General features: G+C 45.8%; 1 protein-coding gene across 2 annotated transcripts in view; it reads right to left on the bottom strand.

The window, feature by feature from the left end:
• The window catches only part of SCAMP5 (secretory carrier membrane protein 5), a 157,437-nt gene that overhangs the window by 71,388 nt on the left and 60,196 nt on the right, over positions 1-25,853 (bottom strand). For both annotated transcript variants that reach the window (XM_069222151.1, XM_069222150.1), the window contains one exon: positions 16,134-16,235. In XM_069222151.1, the coding sequence (XP_069078252.1) occupies positions 16,134-16,235 (102 nt within the window). The remainder of the gene's footprint in view (positions 1-16,133; positions 16,236-25,853) is intronic.

Here is a 25,853-nt window from a genome sequence, read left to right as displayed (position 1 = left end):
CTCTTCAAGATTCGGTGTCGATTCTAATCTAACCCGATACCGAACGAAACAATACCGACAAATTTTCCATTGATTCTCACTAACTTTTCGATCCGAAAACACGGAGCGAAAAGGAACACGTCCGAACCCGATGGCGGAAAAAAAAACAATCTAAGATGGAGTCGACGCCCATGCGCAATGGAACCAAAGTAGGAGGAGTCCCTCGGTCTCGTGACTCAAAAAGACTTCTTCGAAGAAAAACAACTTGTAACACTCCGACCCAACACCAGACGGCGGACTATGCACAGCATGTGTATCTGCAGCACACATGCCACCGAACCTGTGGTTTACTTGGGACACCTTGTAGGTGGAGGCCAAGTTCAGCCACTCCAGCCTAAGATCCAGACTATTCTGGACTGGGCAGCTCCAAAAACCCAGACTCAAGTCAGGGCATTCCTTGGCTTGACTGGGTACTATAGGAGGTTTGTGAAGGGATATGGATCCATTGTGACAGCCCTCACAGAACTCACCTCCAAGAAAATGCCCAAGAAAGTAAACTGGACTGTAGAATGCCAACAGGCCTTTGACACCCTGAAACAAGCAATGTGCACAGCACCAGTTCTAAAAGCTCCAGATTACTCCAAGCAGTTCATTGGGCAGACAGATGCCTCTGAACATGGGATAGGGGCAGTTTTGTCCCAAACAAATGATGATGGCCTTGACCAGCCTGTTGCTTTCATTAGCAGGAGGTTACTCCCCAGGGAGCAGCGTTGGAGTGCCATTGAGAGGGAGGCCTTTGCTGTGGTTTGGTCCCTGAAGAAGCTGAGACCATACCTCTTTGGTACTCACTTCCTAGTTCAGACGGACCACAGACCTCTCAGATGGCTGATGCAAATGAAAGGTGAAAATCCAAAACTGTTAAGGTCGTCCATCTCCCTACAGGGAATGGACTTTATAGTGGAACACAGACCTGGGACTGCCCATGCCAATGCAGATGGCCTTTCCAGGTTCTTCCACTTAGAAAATGAAGACTCTCTTGGGAAAGGTTAGTCTCATCCTCTTTCGTTTGGGGGGGGGGGGGGGGGGGGGGGGGGGAGGGGGGGGGTTGTGTAAGGATATGCCTCCTTGGCATGGTTACCCCCTGACTTTTTGCCTTTGCTGATGCTATGTTTTGAATTGAAAGTGTGCCGAGGCCTGCTAACCAGGCCCCAGCACCAGTGTTCTTTCCCTAACCTGTACTTTTGATTCCACAATTGGCACAATCCTGGCATCCAGGTAAGTCCCTTGTAACTGGTACCCCTGGTACCAAGGGCCCTGATGCCAGGGAAGGTCTCTAAGGGCTGCAGCATATCTTATGCCACCCTGGGGACTTGTGTGTGCTGGTGAGAACAAAACGAGTAAGTCGACATGGCACTCCCCTCAGGGTGCCATGCCAACCTCACACTGCCTATGCAGTATAGATAAGTCACCCCTCTAGTAGGCCTTACAGCCCTAAGGCAGGGTGCACTATACCATAGGTGAGGGCACCAGTGCATGAGCACTGTGCCCCTACAGTGTCTAAGCCAAACCTTAGACATTGTAAGTGCAGGGTAGCCATAAGAGTATATGGTCTGGGAGTCTGTCAAACACGGACTCCACAGCACCATATTGGCTACACTGAAAACTGGGAAGTTTGGTATCAAACTTCTCAGCACAATAAATGCACACTGATGCCAGTGTACATGTTATTGTGAAATACACCCCAGAGGGCACCTTAGAGGTGCCCCCTGAAACCTTAACCGACTATCTGTGTAGGCTGACTGGTTCCAGCAGCCTGCCACAACCGAGACATGTTGCTGGCCCCATGGGGAGAGTGCCTTTGTCACTCTGAGGCCAGTAACAAAGCCTGCACTGGGTGGAGATGCTAACACCTCCCCCAGGCAGGAGCTGTAACACCTGGCAGTGGCCTCAAAGGCTCACCCCTTTGTTCCAGCACCGCAGGACACTCCAGCTAGTGGAGTTGCCCGCCCCCTCCGGCCACGGCCCCCACTTTTGGCGGCAAGGCCGGAGGAAATAATGAGAATAACAAGGAGGAGTCACTGGCCAGTCAGGACAGCCCCTAAGGTGTCCTGAGCTGAAGTGACTAACTTTTAGAAATCCTCCATCTTGCAGATGGAGGATTCCCCAATAGGATTAGGGATGTGACCCCCTCCCCTTGGGAGGAGGCACAAAGAGGGTGTACCCACCCTCAGGGCTAGTAGCCGTTGGCTACTAACCCCCCAGACCTAAACACGCCCTTAAATTTAGTATTCAAGGGCTCCCCTGAACCTAAGAATTTAGATTCCTGAAGCCTACAAGAAGAAGAAGACTGCTGAGCTGAAAAACCCCTGCAGAGGAAGAACAGAAGACACCAACTGCTTTGGCCCCAGTCCTACCGGCCTGTCTCCTGCCTTCCAAAGAAACCTGCTCCAGCGACGCTTTCCAAAGGACCAGCGACCTCCGAATCCTCAGACGACTGCCCTGCTTCAAGAAAAACAAGGAACTCCCGAGGACAGCGGCCCTGCTCCAAAAGACTGCAACTTTGTTTCGAAGGAGCAGATTTAAAGACCCCTGCAACTCCCCGCAAGAAGCGTGAGACTTGCAACACTGCACCCGGCGACCCCGACTCGACTGGTGGAGAACCAACACCTCAGGGAGGACCCTCTGGCGACTCCAAGACCGTGAGTAACCAAAGTTGTCCCCCCTGAGCCCCCACAGCGACGCCTGCAGAGGGAATCCCCAGGCTCCCCCTGACCGCGACTGCCTGAACCTAAAGTCCCGACGGCTGGAAAAGACCCTGCACCCGCAGCCCCCAGCACCTGAAGGAACGGAACTTCTGTGCAGGAGTGACCCCCAGGAGGCCCTCTCCCTTGCCCAGGTGGTGGCTACCCCGAGGAGCCTCCCCCTTGCCTGCCTGCACCGCTGAAGAGACCCCTTGGTCTCTCATTGAAAACCCGAAGCGTGTTTGCACACTGCACCCGGCCGCCCCCGAGCTGCTGAGGGTGTACTTTTTGTGCTGACTTGTGTCCCCCCCCCCCCCCGGTGCCCTACAAAACCCCTGTAGGAAGTTGGCTCTGTATGTGCTATTTCAAAGTAAGGAATAGCATGCACAGAGTCCAAGGGTTCCCCTTAGAGGTAAAATAGTGGTAAAAAGAGATAATACTAATGCTCTATTTTGTGGTAGTGTGGTCGAGCAGTAGGCTTATCCAAGGAGTAGTGTTAAGCATTTGTTGTACATACACATAGACAATAAATGAGGTACACACACTCAGAGACAAATCCAGCCAATAGGTTTTTGTATAGAAAAATATCTTTCCTTTAGTTTATTTTAGGAACCACAGGTTCAAATTCTACATGTAATATCTCATTCGAAAGGTATTGCAGGTAAGTACTTTAGGAACTTCAAATCATCAAAATTGCATGTATACTTTTCAAGTTATTCACAAATAGCTGTTTTAAAAGTGGACACTTAGTGCAATTTTCACAGTTCCTAGGGGAGGTAAGTATTTGTTAGATTAACCAGGTAAGTAAGACACTTACAGGGCTTAGTTCTTGGTCCAAGGTAGCCCACCGTTGGGGGTTCAGAGCAACCCCAAAGTCACCACACCAGCAGCTCAGGGCCGGTCAGGTGCAGAGTTCAAAGTGGTGCCCAAAACACATAGGCTAGAATGGAGAGAAGGGGGTGCCCCGGTTCCGGTCTGCTTGCAGGTAAGTACCCGCGTCTTCGGAGGGCAGACCAGAGGGGTTTTGTAGGGCACCAGGGGGGACACAAGCCCACACAGAAATTTCACCCTCAGCAGCGCGGGGGCGGCCGGGTGCAGTGTAGAAACAGGCGTCGGGTTCGCAATGTTAGTCTATGAGAGATCTCGGGATCTCTTCAGCGCTGCAGGCAGGCAAGGGGGGGATTCCTCGGGGAAACCTCCACTTGGGCAAGGGAGAGGGACTCCTGGGGGTCACTTCTCCAGTGAAAGTCCGGTCCTTCAGGTCCTGGGGGCTGCGGGTGCAGGGTCTCTCCCAGGCGTCGGGACTTAGGATGCAAAGAGTCGCGGTCAGGGGAAGCCTCGGGATTCCCTCTGCAGGTGGCGCTGTGGGGGCTCAGGGGGGACAGGTTTTGGTACTCACAGTATCAGAGTAGTCCTGGGGTCCCTCCTGAGGTGTTGGATCTCCACCAGCCGAGTCGGGGTCGCCGGGTGCAGTGTTGCAAGTCTCACGCTTCTTGCGGGGAGCTTGCAGGGTTCTTTAAAGCTGCTGGAAACAAAGTTGCAGCTTTTCTTGGAGCAGGTCCGCTGTCCTCGGGAGTTTCTTGTCTTTTCGAAGCAGGGGCAGTCCTCAGAGGATGTCGAGGTCGCTGGTCCCTTTGGAAGGCGTCGCTGGAGCAGGATCTTTGGAAGGCAGGAGACAGGCCGGTGAGTTTCTGGAGCCAAGGCAGTTGTCGTCTTCTGGTCTTCCTCTGCAGGGGTTTTCAGCTAGGCAGTCCTTCTTCTTGTAGTTGCAGGAATCTAATTTTCTAGGGTTCAGGGTAGCCCTTAAATACTAAATTTAAGGGCGTGTTTAGGTCTGGGGGGTTAGTAGCCAATGGCTACTAGCCCTGAGGGTGGGTACACCCTCTTTGTGCCTCCTCCCAAGGGGAGGGGGTCACAATCCTAACCCTATTGGGGGAACCCTCCATCTGCAAGATGGAGGATTTCTAAAAGTTAGAGTCACCTCAGCTCAGGACACCTTAGGGGCTGTCCTGACTGGCCAGTGACTCCTCCTTGTTGCTTTCTTTGTTCCCTCCAGCCTTGCCGCCAAAAGTGGGGGCCGTGGCCGGAGGGGGCGGGCAACTCCACTAAGCTGGAGTGCCCTGCTGGGCTGTGACAAAGGGGTGAGCCTTTGAGGCTCACCGCCAGGTGTCACAGCTCCTGCCTGGGGGAGGTGTTAGCATCTCCACCCAGTGCAGGCTTTGTTACTGGCCTCAGAGTGACAAAGGCACTCTCCCCATGGGGCCAGCAACATGTCTCTGGTGTGGCAGGCTGCTGGAACTAGTCAGCCTACACAGACAGTCGGTTAAGTTTCAGGGGGCACCTCTAAGGTGCCCTCTGTGGTGTATTTTACAATAAAATGTACACTGGCATCAGTGTGCATTTATTGTGCTGAGAAGTTTGATACCAAACTTCCCAGTTTTCAGTGTAGCCATTATGGTGCTGTGGAGTTCGTGTTTGACAGACTCCCAGACCATATACTCTTATGGCTACCCTGCACTTACAATGTCTAAGGTTTTGTTTAGACACTGTAGGGGTACCATGCTCATGCACTGGTACCCTCACCTATGGTATAGTGCACCCTGCCTTAGGGCTGTAAGGCCTGCTAGAGGGGTGTCTTACCTATACTGCATAGGCAGTGAGAGGCTGGCATGGCACCCTGAGGGGAGTGCCATGTCGACTTACTCATTTTGTTCTCACTAGCACACACAGGCTTGTAAGCAGTGTGTCTGTGCTGAGTGAGGGGTCTCTAGGGTGGCATAACACATGCTGCAGCCCTTAGAGACCTTCCTTGGCATCAGGGCCCTTGGTACTAGAAGTACCAGTTACAAGGGACTTATCTGGATGCCAGGGTCTGCCAATTGTGGATACAAAAGTACAGGTTAGGGAAAGAACACTGGTGCAGGGGCCTGGTTAGCAGGCCTCGGCACACTTTCAATTGTAAACATAGCATCAGCAAAGGCAAAAAGTCAGGGGGCAACCATGCCAAGGAGGCATTTCCTTACACAACCCCCCCCCAAACGAAAGAGGATGAGACTAACCTTTCCCAAGAGAGTCTTCATTTTCTAAGTGGAAGAACCTGGAAAGGCCATCTGCATTGGCATGGGCAGTCCCAGGTCTGTGTTCCACTATAAAGTCCATTCCCTGTAGGGAGATGGACCACCTCAACAGTTTAGGATTTTCACCTTTCATTTGCATCAGCCATTTGAGAGGTCTGTGGTCAGTTTGAACTAGGAAGTGAGTCCCAAAGAGGTATGGTCTCAGCTTCTTCAGGGACCAAACCACAGCAAAGGCCTCCCTCTCAATGGCACTCCAACGCTGCTCCCTGGGGAGTAACCTCCTGCTAATGAAAGCAACAGGCTGGTCAAGGCCATCATCATTTGTTTGGGACAAAACTGCCCCTATCCCATGTTCAGAGGCATCAGTCTGCACAATGAACTGCTTAGAATAATCTGGAGCTTTTAGAACTGGTGCTGAGCACATTGCCTGTTTCAGGGTGTCAAAGGCCTGTTGGCATTCCACAGTCCAGTTCACTTTCTTGGGCATTTTCTTGGAGGTGAGTTCAGTGAGGGCTGTCACAATGGATCCATATCCCTTCACAAACCTCCTGTAATACCCAGTCAAGCCAAGGAATGCCCTGACTTGAGTCTGGGTTTTTGGAGCTACCCAGTCCAGAATAGTCTGGATCTTGGGTTGGAGTGGCTGAACTTGGCCTCCACCTACAAGGTGGCCCAAGTAAACCACAGTTCCCTGCCCTATCTGGCATTTGGATGCCTTGATAGAGAGGCCTGCAGATTGCAGAGCCTTCAAAACCTTCTTCAGGTGGACCAGGTGATCCTGCCAGGTGGAGCTAAAGACAGCAATATCATCAAGATAAGCTGTGCTAAAGGACTCCAAGCCAGCAAGGACTTGATTCACCAACCTTTGGAAGGTGGCAGGGGCATTCTTTAAACCAAAGGGCATAACAGTAAACTGATAATGCCCATCAGGTGTGGAGAATGCTGTTTTCTCTTTTGCTCCAGGTGCCATTTTTATTTGCCAGTACCCTGCTGTCAAGTCAAAGGTACTTAAGAATTTGGCAGCACCTAATTTATCTATGAGCTCATCAGCTCTTGGAATTGGATGAGCATCTGTCTTGGTGACAGAATTGAGCCCTCTGTAGTCCACACAAAACCTCATCTCTTTCTTGCCATCTTTGGTGTGAGGTTTGGGGACTAAGACCACTGGGCTAGCCCAGGGGCTGTCAGAGCGCTCAATTACTCCCAATTCCAGCATCTTGTGGACTTCCACCTTGATGCTTTCCTTAACATGGTCAGATTGTCTAAAGATTTTGTTCTTGACAGGCATGCTGTCTCCTGTGTCCACATCATGGGTACACAGGTGTGTCTGACCAGGGGTTAAGGAGAAGAGTTCAGGAAACTGTTGTAGGACTCTCCTACAATCAGCTTGCTGTTGGCCAGAGAGGGTGTCTGAGTAGATCACTCCATCTACTGTGCCATCTTTTGGGTCTGATGACAGAAGATCAGGGAGAGGTTCACTCTCTGCCTCCTGATCCTCATCTGTTACCATCAACAGATTCACATCAGCCCTGTCATGGAAGAGCTTAAGGCGGTTCACATGGATCACCCTCTTGGGGCTCCTGCTTGTGCCCAGGTCCACCAAGTAGGTGACCTGACTCTTCCTCTCTAGTACTGGGTAAGGGCCACTCCATTTGTCCTGGAGTGCCCTGGGAGCCACAGGCTCCAGAACCCAGACTTTCTGCCCTGGTTGGAACTCAACCAGTGCAGCCTTTTGGTCATACCAAAACTTCTGGAGCTGTTGGCTGGCCTCAAGGTTTTTGGTTGCCTTTTCCATGTACTCTGCCATTCTAGAGCGAAGGCCAAGTACATAGTCCACTATGTCCTGTTTAGGCTCATGGAGAGGTCTCTCCCAGCCTTCTTTAACAAGGGCAAGTGGTCCCCTTACAGGATGACCAAACAGAAGTTCAAAGGGTGAGAATCCTACTCCCTTCTGTGGCACCTCTCTGTAAGCGAAAAGCAGACATGGCAAGAGGACATCCCATCTCCTTTTGAGTTTTTCTGGGAGCCCCATGATCATGCCTTTTAATGTCTTGTTGAATCTCTCAACCAAGCCATTAGTTTGTGGATGGTATGGTGTAGTGAATTTATAAGTCACTCCACACTCATTCCACATGTGCTTTAGGTATGCTGACATGAAGTTGGTACCTCTGTCAGACACCACCTCCTTAGGGAAACCCACTCTGGTAAAGATACCAATGAGGGCCTTGGCTACTGCAGGGGCAGTAGTCGACCTAAGGGGAATAGCTTCAGGATACCTGGTAGCATGATCCACTACTACCAGGATATACATATTTCCTGAGGCTGTGGGAGGTTCTAGTGGACCAACTATGTCCACACCCACTCTTTCAAAGGGAACCCCCACCACTGGAAGTGGAATGAGGGGGGCCTTTGGATGCCCACCTGTCTTACCACTGGCTTGACAGGTGGGGCAGGAGAGGCAAAACTCCTTAACCATGTTGGACATATTGGGCCAGTAGAAGTGGTTGACTAACCTCTCCCACGTCTTGGTTTGTCCCAAATGTCCAGCAAGGGGAATGTCATGGGCCAATGTTAGGATGAACTTCCTGAACAGCTGAGGCACTACCACTCTCCTAGTGGCACCAGGTTTGGGGTCTCTGGCCTCAGTGTACAGGAGTCCATCTTCCCAATAGACCCTATGTGTTCCATTTTTCTTGCCTTTGGACTCTTCAGCAGCTTGCTGCCTAAGGCCTTCAAGAGAGGGACAGGTTTCTTGTCCCTTACACAGCTCCTCCCTTGAGGGTCCCCCTGGGCCTAAGAGCTCAACCTGATAAGGTTCAAGCTCCAAAGGCTCAGTTCCCTCAGAGGGCAGAACTTCTTCCTGAGAAGAGAGGTTCCCTTTCTTTTGCTGTGTTGCAGTTGGTTTCCCAACTGACTTTCCTGTTCTCTTGGTAGGCTGGGCCATTCTTCCAGACTCCAGCTCTACTTGTTCACCCTGTGCCTTGCACTGTGCTCTTGTTTTCACACACACCAGTTCAGGGATACCCAGCATTGCTGCATGGGTTTTTAGTTCTACCTCAGCCCATGCTGAGTACTCCAGGTCATTTCCAAGCAGACAGTCCACTGGGATATTTGAGGAGACCACCACCTGTTTCAGGCCATTGACCCCTCCCCATTCTAAAGTAACCATTGCCATGGGATGTACTTTTCTCTGATTGTCAGCGTTGGTGACTGTGTACGTTTTTCCAGTCAGGTATTGGCCAGGGGAAACCAGTTTCTCTGTCACCATGGTGACACTGGCACCTGTATCCCTCAGGCCCTCTATTCTAGTCCCATTAATTAAGAGTTGCTGTCTGTATTTTTGCATGTTAGGCGGCCAGACAGCTAGTGTGGCTAAATCCACCCCCCCCCCCCTCAGAAACTAGAGTAGCTTCAGTGTGGACCCTGATTTGCTCTGGGCACACTGTTGATCCCACTTGGAGACTAGCCATACCAGTGTTACCTGGATGGGAGTTTGGAGTGGAACCTTTCTTGGGACAGGCCTTGTCTCCAGTTTGGTGTCCATGCTGTTTACAGCTATGACACCAGGCCTTTTTGGGATCAAAGTTTTTACCCTTGTACCCATTGTTTTGTGAAGAGGCTCTGGGCCCACCCTCCTGTGCAGGTTTTTGGGGGCCTGTAGAAGACTCTTTACTATTTTTAGTTTTGGTTGTCTCATCACTCTTCCCCTGGGGAGTCTTTGTGACCCCTTTCTTTTGGTCACCCCCTGTTGAAGTCTTGGACACCCTTGTCTTGACCCAATGGTCCGCCTTCTTTCCCAATTCTTGGGGAGAAATTGGTCCTAGGTCTACCAGATGCTGATGCAGTTTATCATTGAAACAATTACTTAACAGGTGTTCTTTCACAAATAAATTGTACAGCCCATCATAATTACTTACACCACTGCCTTGAATCCAACCATCTAGTGTTTTCACTGAGTAGTCAACAAAGTCAACCCAGGTCTGGCTCGAGGATTTTTGAGCCCCCCTGAACCTAATCCTGTACTCCTCAGTGGAGAATCCAAAGCCCTCAATCAGGGTACCCTTCATGAGGTCATAAGATTCTGCATCTTTTCCAGAGAGTGTGAGGAGTCTATCCCTACACTTTCCAGTGAACATTTCCCAAAGGAGAGCACCCCAGTGAGATCTGTTCACTTTTCTGGTTACACAAGCCCTCTCAAAAGCTGTGAACCACTTGGTGATGTCATCACCATCTTCAAATTTTGTCACAATCCCTTTGGGGATTTTTAACATGTCAGGAGAATCTCTGACCCTATTTATATTGCTGCCACCATTGATGGGTCCTAGGCCCATCTCTTGTCTTTCCCTTTCTATGGCTAGGAGCTGTCTCTCTAAAGCCAATCTTTTGGCCATCCTGGCTAACAGGAGGTCATCTTCACTGAGAGCATCCTCAGTGATTTCAGAATTGTGGGACCCTCCTGTGAGGGACTCACTATTTCTGACTAACACAGTTGGAGACAGGACTTGAGGGGTCCTGTTCTCCCTATTTAGGACTGGAGGAGGGACATTGGCCTCCAAGTCACTAATTTCTTCCTCTGTGAGGTCATCATCAGAGGGGTTGGCTTTTTCAAACTCTGCCAACAGCTCCTGGAGCTGAATTTTGGTAGGTCTGGAGCCAATGGTTATTTTTTTGATATTACAGGGAGACCTTAGCTCCCTCATCTTAAGATGGAGGTAAGGTGTGGTGTCGAGTTCCACCACATTCATCTCTGTATCAGACATTATTTTGCTAAAAGTTGGAAGACTTTTTAAAGAATCTAAAACTGTTTCTAGAATCTAATTTCAAACTTTTAACAAACTTTTAAACTCTAAAAGACAATGCTAAACAGGGACTTAACACACAAGGCCCTAGCAGGACTTTTAAGAATTTAGAAAAATTTCAAATTGCAAAAATCAATTTCTAATGACAATTTTGGAATTTGTCGTGTGATCAGGTATTGGCTGAGTAGTCCAGCAAATGCAAAGTCTTGTACCCCACCGCTGATCCACCAATGTAGGAAGTTGGCTCTGTATGTGCTATTTCAAAGTAAGGAATAGCATGCACAGAGTCCAAGGGTTCCCCTTAGAGGTAAAATAGTGGTAAAAAGAGATAATACTAATGCTCTATTTTGTGGTAGTGTGGTCGAGCAGTAGGCTTATCCAAGGAGTAGTGTTAAGCATTTGTTGTACATACACATAGACAATAAATGAGGTACACACACTCAGAGACAAATCCAGCCAATAGGTTTTTGTATAGAAAAATATCTTTCCTTTAGTTTATTTTAGGAACCACAGGTTCAAATTCTACATGTAATATCTCATTCGAAAGGTATTGCAGGTAAGTACTTTAGGAACTTCAAATCATCAAAATTGCATGTATACTTTTCAAGTTATTCACAAATAGCTGTTTTAAAAGTGGACACTTAGTGCAATTTTCACAGTTCCTAGGGGAGGTAAGTATTTGTTAGATTAACCAGGTAAGTAAGACACTTACAGGGCTTAGTTCTTGGTCCAAGGTAGCCCACCGTTGGGGGTTCAGAGCAACCCCAAAGTCACCACACCAGCAGCTCAGGGCCGGTCAGGTGCAGAGTTCAAAGTGGTGCCCAAAACACATAGGCTAGAATGGAGAGAAGGGGGAGCCCCGGTTCCGGTCTGCTTGCAGGTAAGTACCCGCGTCTTCGGAGGGCAGACCAGAGGGGTTTTGTAGGGCACCAGGGGGGACACAAGCCCACACAGAAATTTCACCCTCAGCAGCGCGGGGGCGGCCGGGTGCAGTGTAGAAACAGGCGTCGGGTTCGCAATGTTAGTCTATGAGAGATCTCGGGATCTCTTCAGCGCTGCAGGCAGGCAAGGGGGGGATTCCTCGGGGAAACCTCCACTTGGGCAAGGGAGAGGGACTCCTGGGGGTCACTTCTCCAGTGAAAGTCCGGTCCTTCAGGTCCTGGGGGCTGCGGGTGCAGGGTCTCTCCCAGGCGTCGGGACTTAGGATGCAAAGAGTCGCGGTCAGGGGAAGCCTCGGGATTCCCTCTGCAGGTGGCGCTGTGGGGGCTCAGGGGGGACAGGTTTTGGTACTCACAGTATCAGAGTAGTCCTGGGGTCCCTCCTGAGGTGTTGGATCTCCACCAGCCGAGTCGGGGTCGCCGGGTGCAGTGTTGCAAGTCTCACGCTTCTTGCGGGGAGCTTGCAGGGTTCTTTAAAGCTGCTGGAAACAAAGTTGCAGCTTTTCTTGGAGCAGGTCCGCTGTCCTCGGGAGTTTCTTGTCTTTTCGAAGCAGGGGCAGTCCTCAGAGGATGTCGAGGTCGCTGGTCCCTTTGGAAGGCGTCGCTGGAGCAGGATCTTTGGAAGGCAGGAGACAGGCCGGTGAGTTTCTGGAGCCAAGGCAGTTGTCGTCTTCTGGTCTTCCTCTGCAGGGGTTTTCAGCTAGGCAGTCCTTCTTCTTGTAGTTGCAGGAATCTAATTTTCTAGGGTTCAGGGTAGCCCTTAAATACTAAATTTAAGGGCGTGTTTAGGTCTGGGGGGTTAGTAGCCAATGGCTACTAGCCCTGAGGGTGGGTACACCCTCTTTGTGCCTCCTCCCAAGGGGAGGGGGTCACAATCCTAACCCTATTGGGGGAACCCTCCATCTGCAAGATGGAGGATTTCTAAAAGTTAGAGTCACCTCAGCTCAGGACACCTTAGGGGCTGTCCTGACTGGCCAGTGACTCCTCCTTGTTGCTTTCTTTGTTCCCTCCAGCCTTGCCGCCAAAAGTGGGGGCCGTGGCCGGAGGGGGCGGGCAACTCCACTAAGCTGGAGTGCCCTGCTGGGCTGTGACAAAGGGGTGAGCCTTTGAGGCTCACCGCCAGGTGTCACAGCTCCTGCCTGGGGGAGGTGTTAGCATCTCCACCCAGTGCAGGCTTTGTTACTGGCCTCAGAGTGACAAAGGCACTCTCCCCATGGGGCCAGCAACATGTCTCTGGTGTGGCAGGCTGCTGGAACTAGTCAGCCTACACAGACAGTCGGTTAAGTTTCAGGGGGCACCTCTAAGGTGCCCTCTGTGGTGTATTTTACAATAAAATGTACACTGGCATCAGTGTGCATTTATTGTGCTGAGAAGTTTGATACCAAACTTCCCAGTTTTCAGTGTAGCCATTATGGTGCTGTGGAGTTCGTGTTTGACAGACTCCCAGACCATATACTCTTATGGCTACCCTGCACTTACAATGTCTAAGGTTTTGTTTAGACACTGTAGGGGTACCATGCTCATGCACTGGTACCCTCACCTATGGTATAGTGCACCCTGCCTTAGGGCTGTAAGGCCTGCTAGAGGGGTGTCTTACCTATACTGCATAGGCAGTGAGAGGCTGGCATGGCACCCTGAGGGGAGTGCCATGTCGACTTACTCATTTTGTTCTCACTAGCACACACAGGCTTGTAAGCAGTGTGTCTGTGCTGAGTGAGGGGTCTCTAGGGTGGCATAACACATGCTGCAGCCCTTAGAGACCTTCCTTGGCATCAGGGCCCTTGGTACTAGAAGTACCAGTTACAAGGGACTTATCTGGATGCCAGGGTCTGCCAATTGTGGATACAAAAGTACAGGTTAGGGAAAGAACACTGGTGCTGGGGCCTGGTTAGCAGGCCTCGGCACACTTTCAATTGTAAACATAGCATCAGCAAAGGCAAAAAGTCAGGGGGCAACCATGCCAAGGAGGCATTTCCTTACAACCCCCCTGGTCTGCCCTCCAAAGACGCGGGTACTTACCTGCTGGCAGACTGGAACCGGGGCACCCCCTTCTCTCCATTGAAGCCTATGTGTTTTGGGCACCTCTTTGACCTCTGCACCTGACCGGCCCTGAGCTGCTGGTGTGGTAACTTTGGGGTTGCTCTGAACCCCCAACGGTGGGCTACCTTGGACCCAAACCTGAGACTTGTAAGTGATTTACTTACCTGTTAAAACTAACAATAACTTACCTCCCCCAGGAACTGTGAAAATTGCACTGTGTCCACTTTTAAAACAGCTATTTGTGTTTCATATGAAAAGTATATATGCTACTGTAATTATTCAAAGTTCCTAAAGTACTTACCTGCAATACCTTTCAAATGAGATATTACATGTAGAATTTGAACCTGTGGTTCTTAAAATAAACTAAGAAAATATATTTTCCTATAACAAAACCTATTGGCTGGATTTGTCTGAGTGTGTGTTCCTCATTTATTGCCTGTGTGTATGTACAACAAATGCTTAACACTACTCCTTTGATAAGCCTACTGCTCGACCACACTACCACAAAATAGAGCATTAGTATTATCTCTTTTTGCCATTATCTTACCTCTAAGGGGAACCCTTGGACTCTGTGCATACTATTCCTTACTTTGAAATAGTGCATACAGAGCCAACTTCTTACACTCCTTATGGGACCTCTTCTGCACAGGGGGCTCGAAGCAGGAGGGGCCAATGTCTCAGGGCATAGCTCTGGTGGAGGAGTCTGTGGCAGTGCCTACGGGGGAATCGTATAGCTCGTACAGGCTCTGCACCATCGGCATAAAATTGGGGATGGGGTGGGGGCTGAACAGTGTTTCAGCTTCGAGAGGTGTAGCAGATGGGTTTAAGGCACTGGCAAAGATGCCAAACATTGTGTTAAGGAACGCCATAATGTCCGTACCCAGGGCTGGCAACTCCGGAAAAGTAGGATGTTGCGCCAGAAAGTCTGGTACAAATGGAGCCGTGTGGATGGATATTAAGACACCAGTGGAGCCGATACGAAGTACGGGTCTGGATGTGGAAAAGTCTTGGAGCCGGGAAGATTAGGGTCAGGTGGCAACCAACACAACTGACTCTGGCTCAGGGGTCGAAGATCTAGTGGGAGACCGGGATCTTGTAGGGCAATGGTTCGTGACCTGCGGTCTAGGGACATCTAGAGGCCCTTGATGCCTCCTCAGTGGGTCCATGACAGCTTAAAAATTTGATACTATTAAGAGGTAAAACAGTGTACATAAACAAAGAAGCAAATTGTACAACTGACAATTTAAAAATGTTTTGTAAATGTGAAGGTAAGAAGTAAGTTAGCATCCTCAGTTTGATTTTTGGGAGCAATGTAAGTGCATCAAACAGAATATCATATGAAAAACGATGACTGGCCTCAATTTACTTTAGAGAAGGTCCAACCTTCCTATTAATTTTTTTTACAAAATTGTTTGTGAATTTACTCATTTGTTTAATGAATGTTTGTTTCGGTATATTTTGTGTATTGTTTTCCAATTCAAATCATTGCAAATGCTTAGGCTGTGGTCCCCTACTGCAATGAAGACTCAGAGAGGGTCCTCTGATACCAATAGTGAATCAGTGGGGATTTTCGGGATCCAGTAATGATTAAGTGGGAGTCCACAGAAGTCAAAAGGTTAAGAATCACTGGTCTAGGGGACTTACCTCTTACACACTTCTTGTACTCCGAGCTTCTATCTCTTTGTTCCTGAGGAATGCGGGGAGGGAGATCTGGACTGTAATTTCAAGTGACAAAGATATCATGGACCCAGGCTATAAAGAGCTTGGCCTCCTGCTCCTTGATGGACTTTGGTTGGTATATGTGTACGTGTGCGTGTATCTGTCTATCTAGATAAATAGATGGTTATTTTAACTGTATGGACAAACATACCTGACGTGTGTCGGATTGTTTTTCCATGTACCTCTACTAATGGATGTTATTCTGTAACTACACAAAGTGAATGCAACAGCTGTTTTTGTACACCTGTTTTTCATTACATTTTTTTCATTCATTCGGTTATTTATTTTGTTTATCCATTTCAACTGATTTGTATATTTGCTTTAATACAGTTAAACACATGATTGCGTTTAATTCCTATGATCGGATTCAATGCATCATATCATAGACACATAAATATCTGGTCTAAGTATACTTTGTTTATGAATGACATTCTTGTTGCCCAGTGACTTTAATCAATTCTGTTACCCAAGCATGTAAAGGGTTATTGGGTTGCCCTTGCTTTGTAATGCGTTTTGGTACAAAAAAAAAAAAAAAAAAAAAAAAAAAACAACACCTGCATATTGCTACAGTGCTTACATTTACTGATTCATTGTAAGTCATTAAGAAGGTATCCGACGCTCCTACCTTACCTCCACCATTTCTTCTATTGACAAACTTCTAATACAAATCCATACTTTCCACATCCCACTGTGTTTAAGTAGCAATGTGCATCTGATAACGCATGTACCCATCACAAATATACATAATTGTAAATGTCACACGAACTCTAGCCTGGTATTCTCTTTCCACATCCCTTCGTCCAAACCCCCCTGTGTAGAATCCAAAATTAGACTCCTTACCAGACTCCCCAACCAGGAATGCCCACAGCCTGTATGATGCTGATCACGGTCTGTGCCATAAATGTGAAGAAAAATGCCATGAAATTGAAGGAGCTGTCCGTCCTAGAGCAAGAGCAAAATCAGACTTGTTAGTACCGACACTCAAACTGCTTATCTACTGATAAATGAAAAACGACCTTAGGATTTCTGGGAACTCTTAACCCTGTTCGTCCACCTTCACAACTGGCTGAGAATGCAAGCAGATTTGGGGAGGTGGAGGGAGAATGGGATGAATAGGAAAAGCATATCTAAAAATAAACACTTTTACTTTAAAAGCTTGAGTGGGGGCTCAAATAGACCCGTCACTCAGTAGGGAACGGCCTGTCCCCCCTTGAATACATCCCAATCTGCCTTGGCCGTTTTCTAGTTTCCGCTTCCAACCCCTCCCCCCCGCTACAATGAGTGAGTTTTACGAAGGAGGCAGAGTAGAAGTAGTTACAGTAGGTTGGTATCACAGTATTTTATATTTTTACTCTGGAGTCCTACTCTACCTCCATCTAAAAGGAGTGGGAACCAGATTACCAGCACCAAATATTCTGGAGAGGCAGCACATGCCCAACCTGACTTCAAACAAATAAATTGTAGAGCACTTCCTGGACAAACTCTGCATTTTTCTGAAAGATCCAACAGTGAGTAATGCCGGCATAAGGAGTCTTCTCACATTGGGGCTCTGCAGTTGTCTGATGTGTGTAGAAGATCACAAATGCTGCTTTTGCCCTTATGCCTGTAGCACTATCTCTCAGGGGAGCTTGAACTCTTCCTTATTGAAAAAAATGATTTTGAAATTCATGCGGCTATCTTCCTGCTAATAGTGATTTGTCCTAAACAGCGGAGGAATAAAAAAGGTCCGAAACTCAAAAGGCAGCAGTGCTTTAAAAATGTAAAATTCAATTTTCTGGAAATACATAGCTTTCCTAAATCTTTCTTTGTGAAAGAATTGTGGAAAATGGATTTGCACCTGTGTTGCTGTCCTAGGGGTTGTAAGCAACAGTCACCTGTAAGAGAGGAATAAAGTACTGTAGTCCTAGAAGAACGGCCCAGAGCTGCCGGCAACACAAAGGATCCTGCTTAGGGCAGCCAAATGACTGTCCGAAATACTAAACAACATGCTTCCCAGCAACACTAAGACAAATAAGTTACTGTCTTTCACGGAGAAATAATCTGAAGACAATCGTTTAGAGCATTTGTCTCAGGAATGACTTCAGTACAAGGCTGGAAACTGCCCTTGAATGATTCTCAAGTGACCGATATCAATGCAGAGCAATATGTCACTGCACAATTCTCTTCTTGACAAGTATACATCATGGATGCATTTAAAAGTGAGGCCCAAGAGTTTGTGGAACTGCCATGTAGACATTCCGGCATATAAAGCAATATGTTGTAACATCCTTTCTAGATGTGGGCATGCCAGTCCTACTGGAGCATCTGTGTGTTCATGCATATTTGTATATAAAATAACCAATAACTTACTAAATGCAAGTTAAAAAATACCTTAAATATACGTAAGATGAAAACACACTACAAAAGTATACAAAAATAAATCAAGCTGAAAAGCTGAAACTGATACAAGCAAATATTATTTCAAGTGGAACGAGAATTAGTGATAAGGGGGATAACTAAACCAGTCTATAAATAAAGTGCAAGTTCAAGGGGCTCCTCTGTCGATCAGTAAAGAGACAGAGGAAGAAATAGCACCACACATGCTTAAAAACGTTTTACACAACTTTGAATGCTAACGTTAACTGTCAGAAGCTAAAATCACCAGGCTAGTAAGTTGACCCACACTTTCAGCAGTTGTACACTGGAAATTAATTAACTAACTTTCTTGTCACAAAAGCAGTAGGATTTAATTTTATGGCCAGATGATACTTCATAAAATGCTTTGTAGAAATTCCCAGGTGTATATTTTTTCATTTGTAATGAGCCACATAGTATTCAAAGCTTACATCCTAAGAACACTTACAAAGTTGTAGCCCTACTCTCAAGATCAAACCCCACAAACGTATATGACCTGTATTAAGACAAGTCATTTTAAGGCTGTGATGCAGTGGGCAGAGGAAAAGAAAATGTGTTTTTATATGTACTGGTGAATGTTTGCCAAATCCAGGGAAATAATACATTAGTTCACCTGCAAACTAAAACATTTATCCAGGATCACCTGGATTCTCCCTTGATAAATGGAAAATCCCAAGCTGAGAGGAACGCTCTTCTCATAAAGATCTGACTGGTGATCAGACCCGGGTCATACAACTGTCTAGAAGAAATAAAGCTGTATTCTTAGGAAGCAGAGATTGGTGCGGACTACAGATTATATTTGTGAAACCTGTCGGGAAAGAAATTCAGATGAAAAGGCAGGCTAAAGTCCTTAACCCCATGTACTGTCATTACTCTATCTTGATGTGAAAGTCACCGAGATACCTAAAAGGACAACCAACTTCACATGTAAACTGACTTTAAAATATGCACTAAAGTCAATATGTGAAAATAGTACAAATGAAGAAAATGCCAAATAAATCCATATGAGGACAAAGCAGCATCTGAAGAAAATCTCATACAGTTCTCATTTTCTAGAGTTCACTCCAATTGACTCGAAAAAGGTTTTGTATATGGTGCTGCACAATATTTTTTTTTTTTTTTTTTTTTATATACTGGTGGTCATAAATTGAGAACTGATGGTAGACTTAGGCCACAACCGTTTTATATTTTTCCACACATCATGATCAAGAGATGACCACCCACTTAGGAGAAAAAAAATAAACTTCCACACCTTATTTCTAACTCATTTAGTAAAACTTCCATTTTGAAGGCACAGAAAAGATATTCAAGGACTATCCACCAACTACGACCATCTAACATTGTGATTACAATCAGCAAATGGTGAGAACAGTCATATAATATAATGTCAATTGACCTGCTTTGTAATAAATATCATGTACCTGAAACGTGTACAGTAAAGAATACCTGCATATGTACACACTAAGACCTTTCTAGCTCCAGCAACAATGTGAATGTGGACTTGAAATTTTTGCAAAGTAGCTTCCTTTATTCCGGAGAGCCACAATAAGAAGTATTTAGGTTTTTGAGATTTTAACAAGGTAGCTTTGAGTCTGTGTTAATCTGCCAGCGATTTATTTCCCGAGGTTTGAAGAAGGCGAAGGGACTGTGCATGTCACCTTCCATACAGCAGCTTCAGTCACACCTTAAATTGTTATTCTCTTCTTGTTACTCTTTTCAGATCTTTAGATATACTTTCTACAGTCTTAATTACAAGCTTACAATGAAGTCTAATTTATGTCAGTAGCTAGTCTTTATGTCAGGAACTTGTCTTAACATTACCATTCTTATACTTAAAGGCTTCAACATGCTGACCTGGTTGGAGAGCTTACACATAGAATTTTTGTAGAATCTGGCATGTGCATATGATCTGGTCAAATTGGTCAACGGTGGGTACAAGATCTCATGTTCGTTCTGTGTCAAGAAAACTAGTGTCAATGTCCACCGTAGGGTTTTTAAAGTGATAGGATGACAAGACATTTCACTCTGCATGGGGTTTTCTTGTCTCACGTGACAAGTTGCCTTTTAAGACACTGCAGAATAGTAGATGTGATGCAGGAGCTGAAGTGTATAGCTGTTTCAACAGAGTTGTTTGAATCGGTCTTGCCTACATGTTCAAAAACTGGTCCGACAATGCATTCCATGTCCACAATACATGGCAAGTGGTATCGGGATATTGCAAAATCTACTTTTACCCCGAAGACACAGAAGAGAACAACATACATTTGATCTGGGTGGATGAATGCCATGACCACAACCCTATTAAACTGAGTAACACTGACCAATGGTGCCATTACATTCATAGGGCAGATTTACTACTGCAACTTCTTTCATCACCTTATTAGCAAACCTGCGCCACTGTGGTGTTCATCCCTATACACAAATTCTGCTCTGAAACATGGAATACTGCTCAGGGACACTGGAAGTCTTGGTCTAAAAAGTCAAAGGATTCTTTTAAAGCAAGGTTGTGAAAGCTGGTAATGTGGCTTACAGCCAGGTATTGACGTATCACTAACCGTCATAGAAGTGCCAAACACCACTTTAGGAAAAACAAAAAAGTCTTAATAGAACCAGATGGAGCAAGTACTGAAGGTTTGACTTACAAATATATATTAATATTAAATTGTTGATGCTTTATTAGACTAGAACTAAAAAGTGTCCAATACTGAAGCTTGCAAACAGAGGTCTGTCTCCTTTTCTCTTTTAGTTCTTTTTAATTGCTAAAAGAAGGAGTAGAAAAACAAGCTGTGGTACCGCTTTGGTCTTGCCCTGTATCTATAACAAATCTTGCAATGAAAAGTTGTAGCAGGGAACTTTTGTGGGGTATGGTGATGCTGCACTGGACTTAGTTTGGACTGCTCCAAAAAGACTGGCTCAACCAGAGAAAGAAAAAATTGGCTCTGTGGGAATTTTAATTTGGAAGCTTGATCAAGCCAAGGGTATTCCACTCCTAGTTTGGATTTCAGGTATAAAAAAACATTCTGCTGGATTTTCAAAATCTCAATGGGCTTGAAAAGTTCTGAATGGGCTTGAAATGTTCAGCCATAACCGAACACTGCACTTCACGCTGTACTTTCTCTTCAAGAGGTACTGGCAACTGTTCACTCACCCCGTTTTAACAGGCTATATGGAGTCCATGGAGAGGGTTGCCATCCCTCTTAGCAGCACAGAAAGGCACTGCACACTCGGATACTGCCCTTAATTTATTATCCCTAACTAAACTCAACAACTGCTGTGATGTAACCCAGTCAAGGGTATACTTTGGCCCTAGTCAGTTGTCACAAGCCAGCACGTTGGTTCTCAGTAATGTCTGATGAATTCCAGCAAAAAGACCAGAATCTCAGTAAATGGAAATTACCAAAGCACAAAATGCACACTGCGGAATGTTCAGCAGCCAAGATTGTTTCCCTAAGTAATGTGGATCACTGCACTGGCAGACAATAAAGGAACTGGGAAGACACCATTGGTGATGCACAGATAGCGGTGACACTTAACTGTTAAAGACACCACTCATGCAGAGGCTCCCACTGTAAACTTTAGAACACCAGTGTTCTTTTAATGAAGAGTTTCTTTTTGGTCCCAAAGGTAAACCCTGTAACAATGGAGGAAGGGGCAGGACAAAATAGTACTCACATTTACAATTTATTCCCTGCCTAGTACCCATGACTTAATGGGTAACAAATCCTGAATTTTATGGCATGAGTCAACTTCATGTCTCTCAGTAGCAAAGATTAATATCAAAAGCAAATACGTTTCTATAAAAGAAGTGAAACAGAAAGCGAACTACAGTTGACACCGTAAAACACTTAGGGCCTGATTTATTTCTTGACGGAGGGAATACTCAGTCACGTTTCTGACAGAGTAACCCCTCTGCCGAGATATAAATCAGGCCCTTAACCTTAGTACACCTTTAGAATCTTCACCACCCTATGACAAGGGCTGACCAACTTGGGTTTCCCTTTCTTTGCTGCTGCCAACTTTGGTTTTTGGGTCTAACCTACAGACAGCTTTAAGTCCTACTGTACACACCACTAACACTTAGAGTGGGTAGTCCAGCTCAACGTCACAGCCTCCTTTTATCCGGATTTGCTTGCATCAAATTCTTATGTGTTTATTCCTCATCTAAAGCAAACCATTAACCATCCTTTTGATTTGAGGACTTGTAACCTCCCACAGCTCCAGAACAGAGAATTACCACTTGTTTTATTTTTATTTCAGCACTCCAAGCACATATTCTCTTGCTCTCACCTCTGGGAACTGCTTCCCCTCCTCACATCCCACCACCTCCACGTTGTACACTGCCGTCTCCCTTCCAGTATTTAGTTTTTACTTTCTCACTTTTATTTTGTAACACACCAAGAGCTCCTCCATTGCTCCACTGCTGTTCCAGGTCGCCTTTTTTTTTTTTTTTTTTTTTCATAAAATAAATTTTTTTGTTTAAAAAAAAGTACTGCTCCAATATTGGTGTCAGCCATCTTGGAAAGATGAACCAAACGTTTTTTTTCTTCCTTGAACGCCCTCAGGCATGGCAGGGGACACATGCTTGCATTTATCTTACTACAGTGGTTCCCAACCCGTGGTCTGGGGACCCCTGGGGGTCTGGGAAGCCTTTTCAGGAGGTCCGTGACTGCTTAGAAAATTAACTAATATCAAATTTGTAATAACGTGTACACACATAACATCTGCAACTATCTCAAGAAGCCACAGCCGACCCTAATCAACTGAGCAACTTCCAACCCATCTCCCTGCTGCCCTATCCAGCCAAAGTGATTGAGGACATAGACAAACAACTTACAGCCCACCTCGAACATCATCTGCTAAACACTCAATCAGGATTCAGAAAGAACAGCAGCAAAAAAACAGCACTCATTGCAGCCACCAATGACATTCGAATCATCCTGCTTGACCTCTACAGCCTTCGGTCTGTCTCTCATAACACCCTCATTAGAAGACTCCACGAGATTGCCACAAGAGAATCCACTCTCAAATGTATCTTTTCCTTTCTCGTCGGAAGAACAGGCTGCCACTCTTCACATCAGAGACCAAGAAATTAATATGCGGAGTCCCACAGGGATCTTTCCTGAGCCCCAACCTTTTCAGCATATACATGACACCACTCGCCAACATCATCAGATCACAAGACATGACAGTCATCTCCTACTCAGAACTCATCCTCTCCCTGATGGGCAAAACAACCACCACTAGAAGCGACTTCACCAACTGCATGACCATGGTAGCAGACTGGATGCAAATCAACTGCCTGCAGCTTGACTCTGACAAGATGCTTGTACTGGTTGTCGGCAACAAGATCTACTCTTGGGGAGATCAAGTCAACGCAGTGGTGTTCCGAGGTAACCATTTGAAGAATTTTCACAGCATGTGTAGGATGTGGAAGCAGGAGGTGCACACTGCATTGACTTGAGCCATCATGTTGAGCTTTTCATCCAAGATGATACCTAGATTTCTAGTGCGGTTTGTGGGTGTAGGTGTTGGTCCTACCTCCAACCGCCCCAGGTGGAGTCCCATGGGGAGGTCTTGTAACTATCATAGTAGTTGTCGTAGATGTTGCTGATGATGTTGTCATTGGTGTCGATATCATTGTAGTCAATGATGGATTTCATATGTGGTCTGTTAGTTGCCAATAAGGCAGATTTGTCTGTCAACAGCACTTTAAACGCATTGCCAACCTTGGGGAAGGAGTTGTAGGCTAAGACTTCGGTTTTTACGTTTTCTGACCTTATCCTTTTTATGTTTGAGGATGTTCAACTGCTGGACTATGCTCCCTTGATGTCCCGAATAGCTCTTTAAAGCCTTTTTTGGCAATTCCCGAGGAATTTGATTTTGTGATCTCTCCGTTTGAGGAGGCCTCATTTGTGTCTTTGAGGAATCCTTACCCTCCTCCTCAGAAGGTGTGGCTTCTTTCAGTTTAATTTTTTAAAGCCATATAAAAAGCCTCCCCTCGCTATCCTGCAATCTTTTATAAGAAAAGGTACTGCAGATTTTGAAGTCATTAACCTTATGTGAACGATGGAGATAGTAGATGTTGAATAGTCCTTACTTTGTGGATTCTGACATCCTGAACTCTCAGGTCTTATATTAGATGTAAGGATGCAGATGGATTATTTGAAGAAAAACAAAATGTGTGTATGCCTGTGCGTGTGTGTATGTATGTATACACACACACACACACACACACAATGCATAAAAAAAAAATAAAAAAAAAGAAAAAAAAATACAAAATACAAAAAAAACACACCACAGGGATGTTAAAGTTAGGTTCTGAATTTACTCGCACAAAACCAAAGAAATTCAGCAGTTAAATTTAGTTTTTGCAAGTAACTATAACTTGGGCCCTACAGTATTTATAACTCTCACCTGCCAGGCACAGTTTGTTCTTCAATAATCTGACTGCTAATGTTTCATGTATATATCTTTTTAATGACGTTATAGAAATTGTCATGAGTGCTGTGATATCAGAGGCAATTAGCAGTGTATATTGAGGGCGCGAGTTATAGTTACTTGAAATAACTGCTGAATTTCTGTGATTCTGTGTGAGCAAATTCAGAATCTAACTCTAATGTCCCTGTAACCTTTGGTTTTTTAAGTGAATTTCTATGGTTTTTTAATTGTATTTCCTAACTATAACGTTCCAGTAACCTTTGTTTTTTTCAATGTATATATATATATATATATATATATATATATATATATATATATATATATATATATATATATATTTTTAAATGTACAGTAATGAAAATGTCACTTACCCAGTGTACATCTGTTCGTGGCATCAGTCGCAGTAGATTCGCATGTTCAGCAATAGCTCGCCATCTGGTGTTGGGCCGGAGTGTTACAAGTTGTTTTTCTTCGAAGAAGTCTTTCGAGTCACGGGACCGAGTGACTCCTCCTTTTGTCTCCATTGCGCATGGGCGTCAACTCCATCTTCGATTGTTTTTCCCCGCAGAGGGTGAGGTAGGAGTTGAATTGTAGTAATAGTGCCCATGCAATGGAGTGACTAAGTATGCACCTATTTAAGGTTGAGATGATACATATATAAATAATTGAAGGTAACTTCCAAACTGCTACAGGCTCCCGGGGAGGCGGGTGGGCACATGCGAATCTACTGCGACTGATGCCACGAACAGATGTACACTGGGTAAGTGACATTTTCAGTTCGATGGCATCTGTCGCTGTAGATACGCATGTTCTGCATAGACTAGTAAGCAGTTATCTCCCCAAAAGCGGTGGATCAGCCTGTAGGAGTGGAAGTAGTTTGAAATAATGTTCTTAATACGGCTTGACCTACTGTGGCTTGTTGTGCGGATAACACGTCTACACAGTAGTGCTTGGTGAATGTGTGAGGCGTAGACCATGTGGCTGCCTTACATATTTCTTGCATTGGGATGTTTCCTAGAAAGGCCATGGTAGCACCTTTCTTTCTGGTTGTGTGTGCCCTTGGTGTAATGGGCAGCTGTCGTTTAGCTTTAAGGTAGCAGATTTGGATGCATTTAACTATCCATCTGGCTATACCTTGTTTTGATATTGGGTTTCCTGCATGAGGTTTTTGAAATGCAATAAATAGTTGTTTAGTCTTTCTGATGTTTTTTGTTCTGTCAATGTAATACATCAATGCTCTTTTGACATCTAATGTATGTAGTGCCCTTTCAGCTACGGTATCTGGCTGTGGAAAGAACACTGGAAGTTCCACTGTTTGATTTAGATGGAACGGTGAAATAACCTTTGGCAAAAATTTAGGATTGGTCCTTAGGACGACCTTATTCTTGTGTAGTTGTATAAAAGGTTCCTGTATTGTAAACGCCTGAATCTCGCTTACTCTTCTTAGGGAAGTAATGGCGATGAGAAATGCCACCTTCCAGGTTAGGAACTGTATGTCGCAGGAGTGCATGGGTTCAAAAGGTGGACCCATAAGTCTAGTTAGGACAACATTTAGGTTCCATGAAGGAACAGGTGGTGTTCTTGGTGGTATAATTCTCCTAAGGCCCTCCATGAATGCTTTAATGACTGGTATCTTATATAGGGAAGTTGAATAGGTAGTCTGCAGGTATGCAGATATTGCTGCAAGGTGTATTTTAATGGAAGAGAAAGCCAGGTTAGATTTTTGTA

This window comes from Pleurodeles waltl, chromosome 3_1, assembly GCF_031143425.1.
Source record: "Pleurodeles waltl isolate 20211129_DDA chromosome 3_1, aPleWal1.hap1.20221129, whole genome shotgun sequence".
Lineage (NCBI taxonomy): Eukaryota > Metazoa > Chordata > Amphibia > Caudata > Salamandridae > Pleurodeles > Pleurodeles waltl.
The sequence above is the reverse complement of the archived record's forward strand: the minus strand, read 5'-3'. Positions and strand labels throughout refer to the sequence as shown.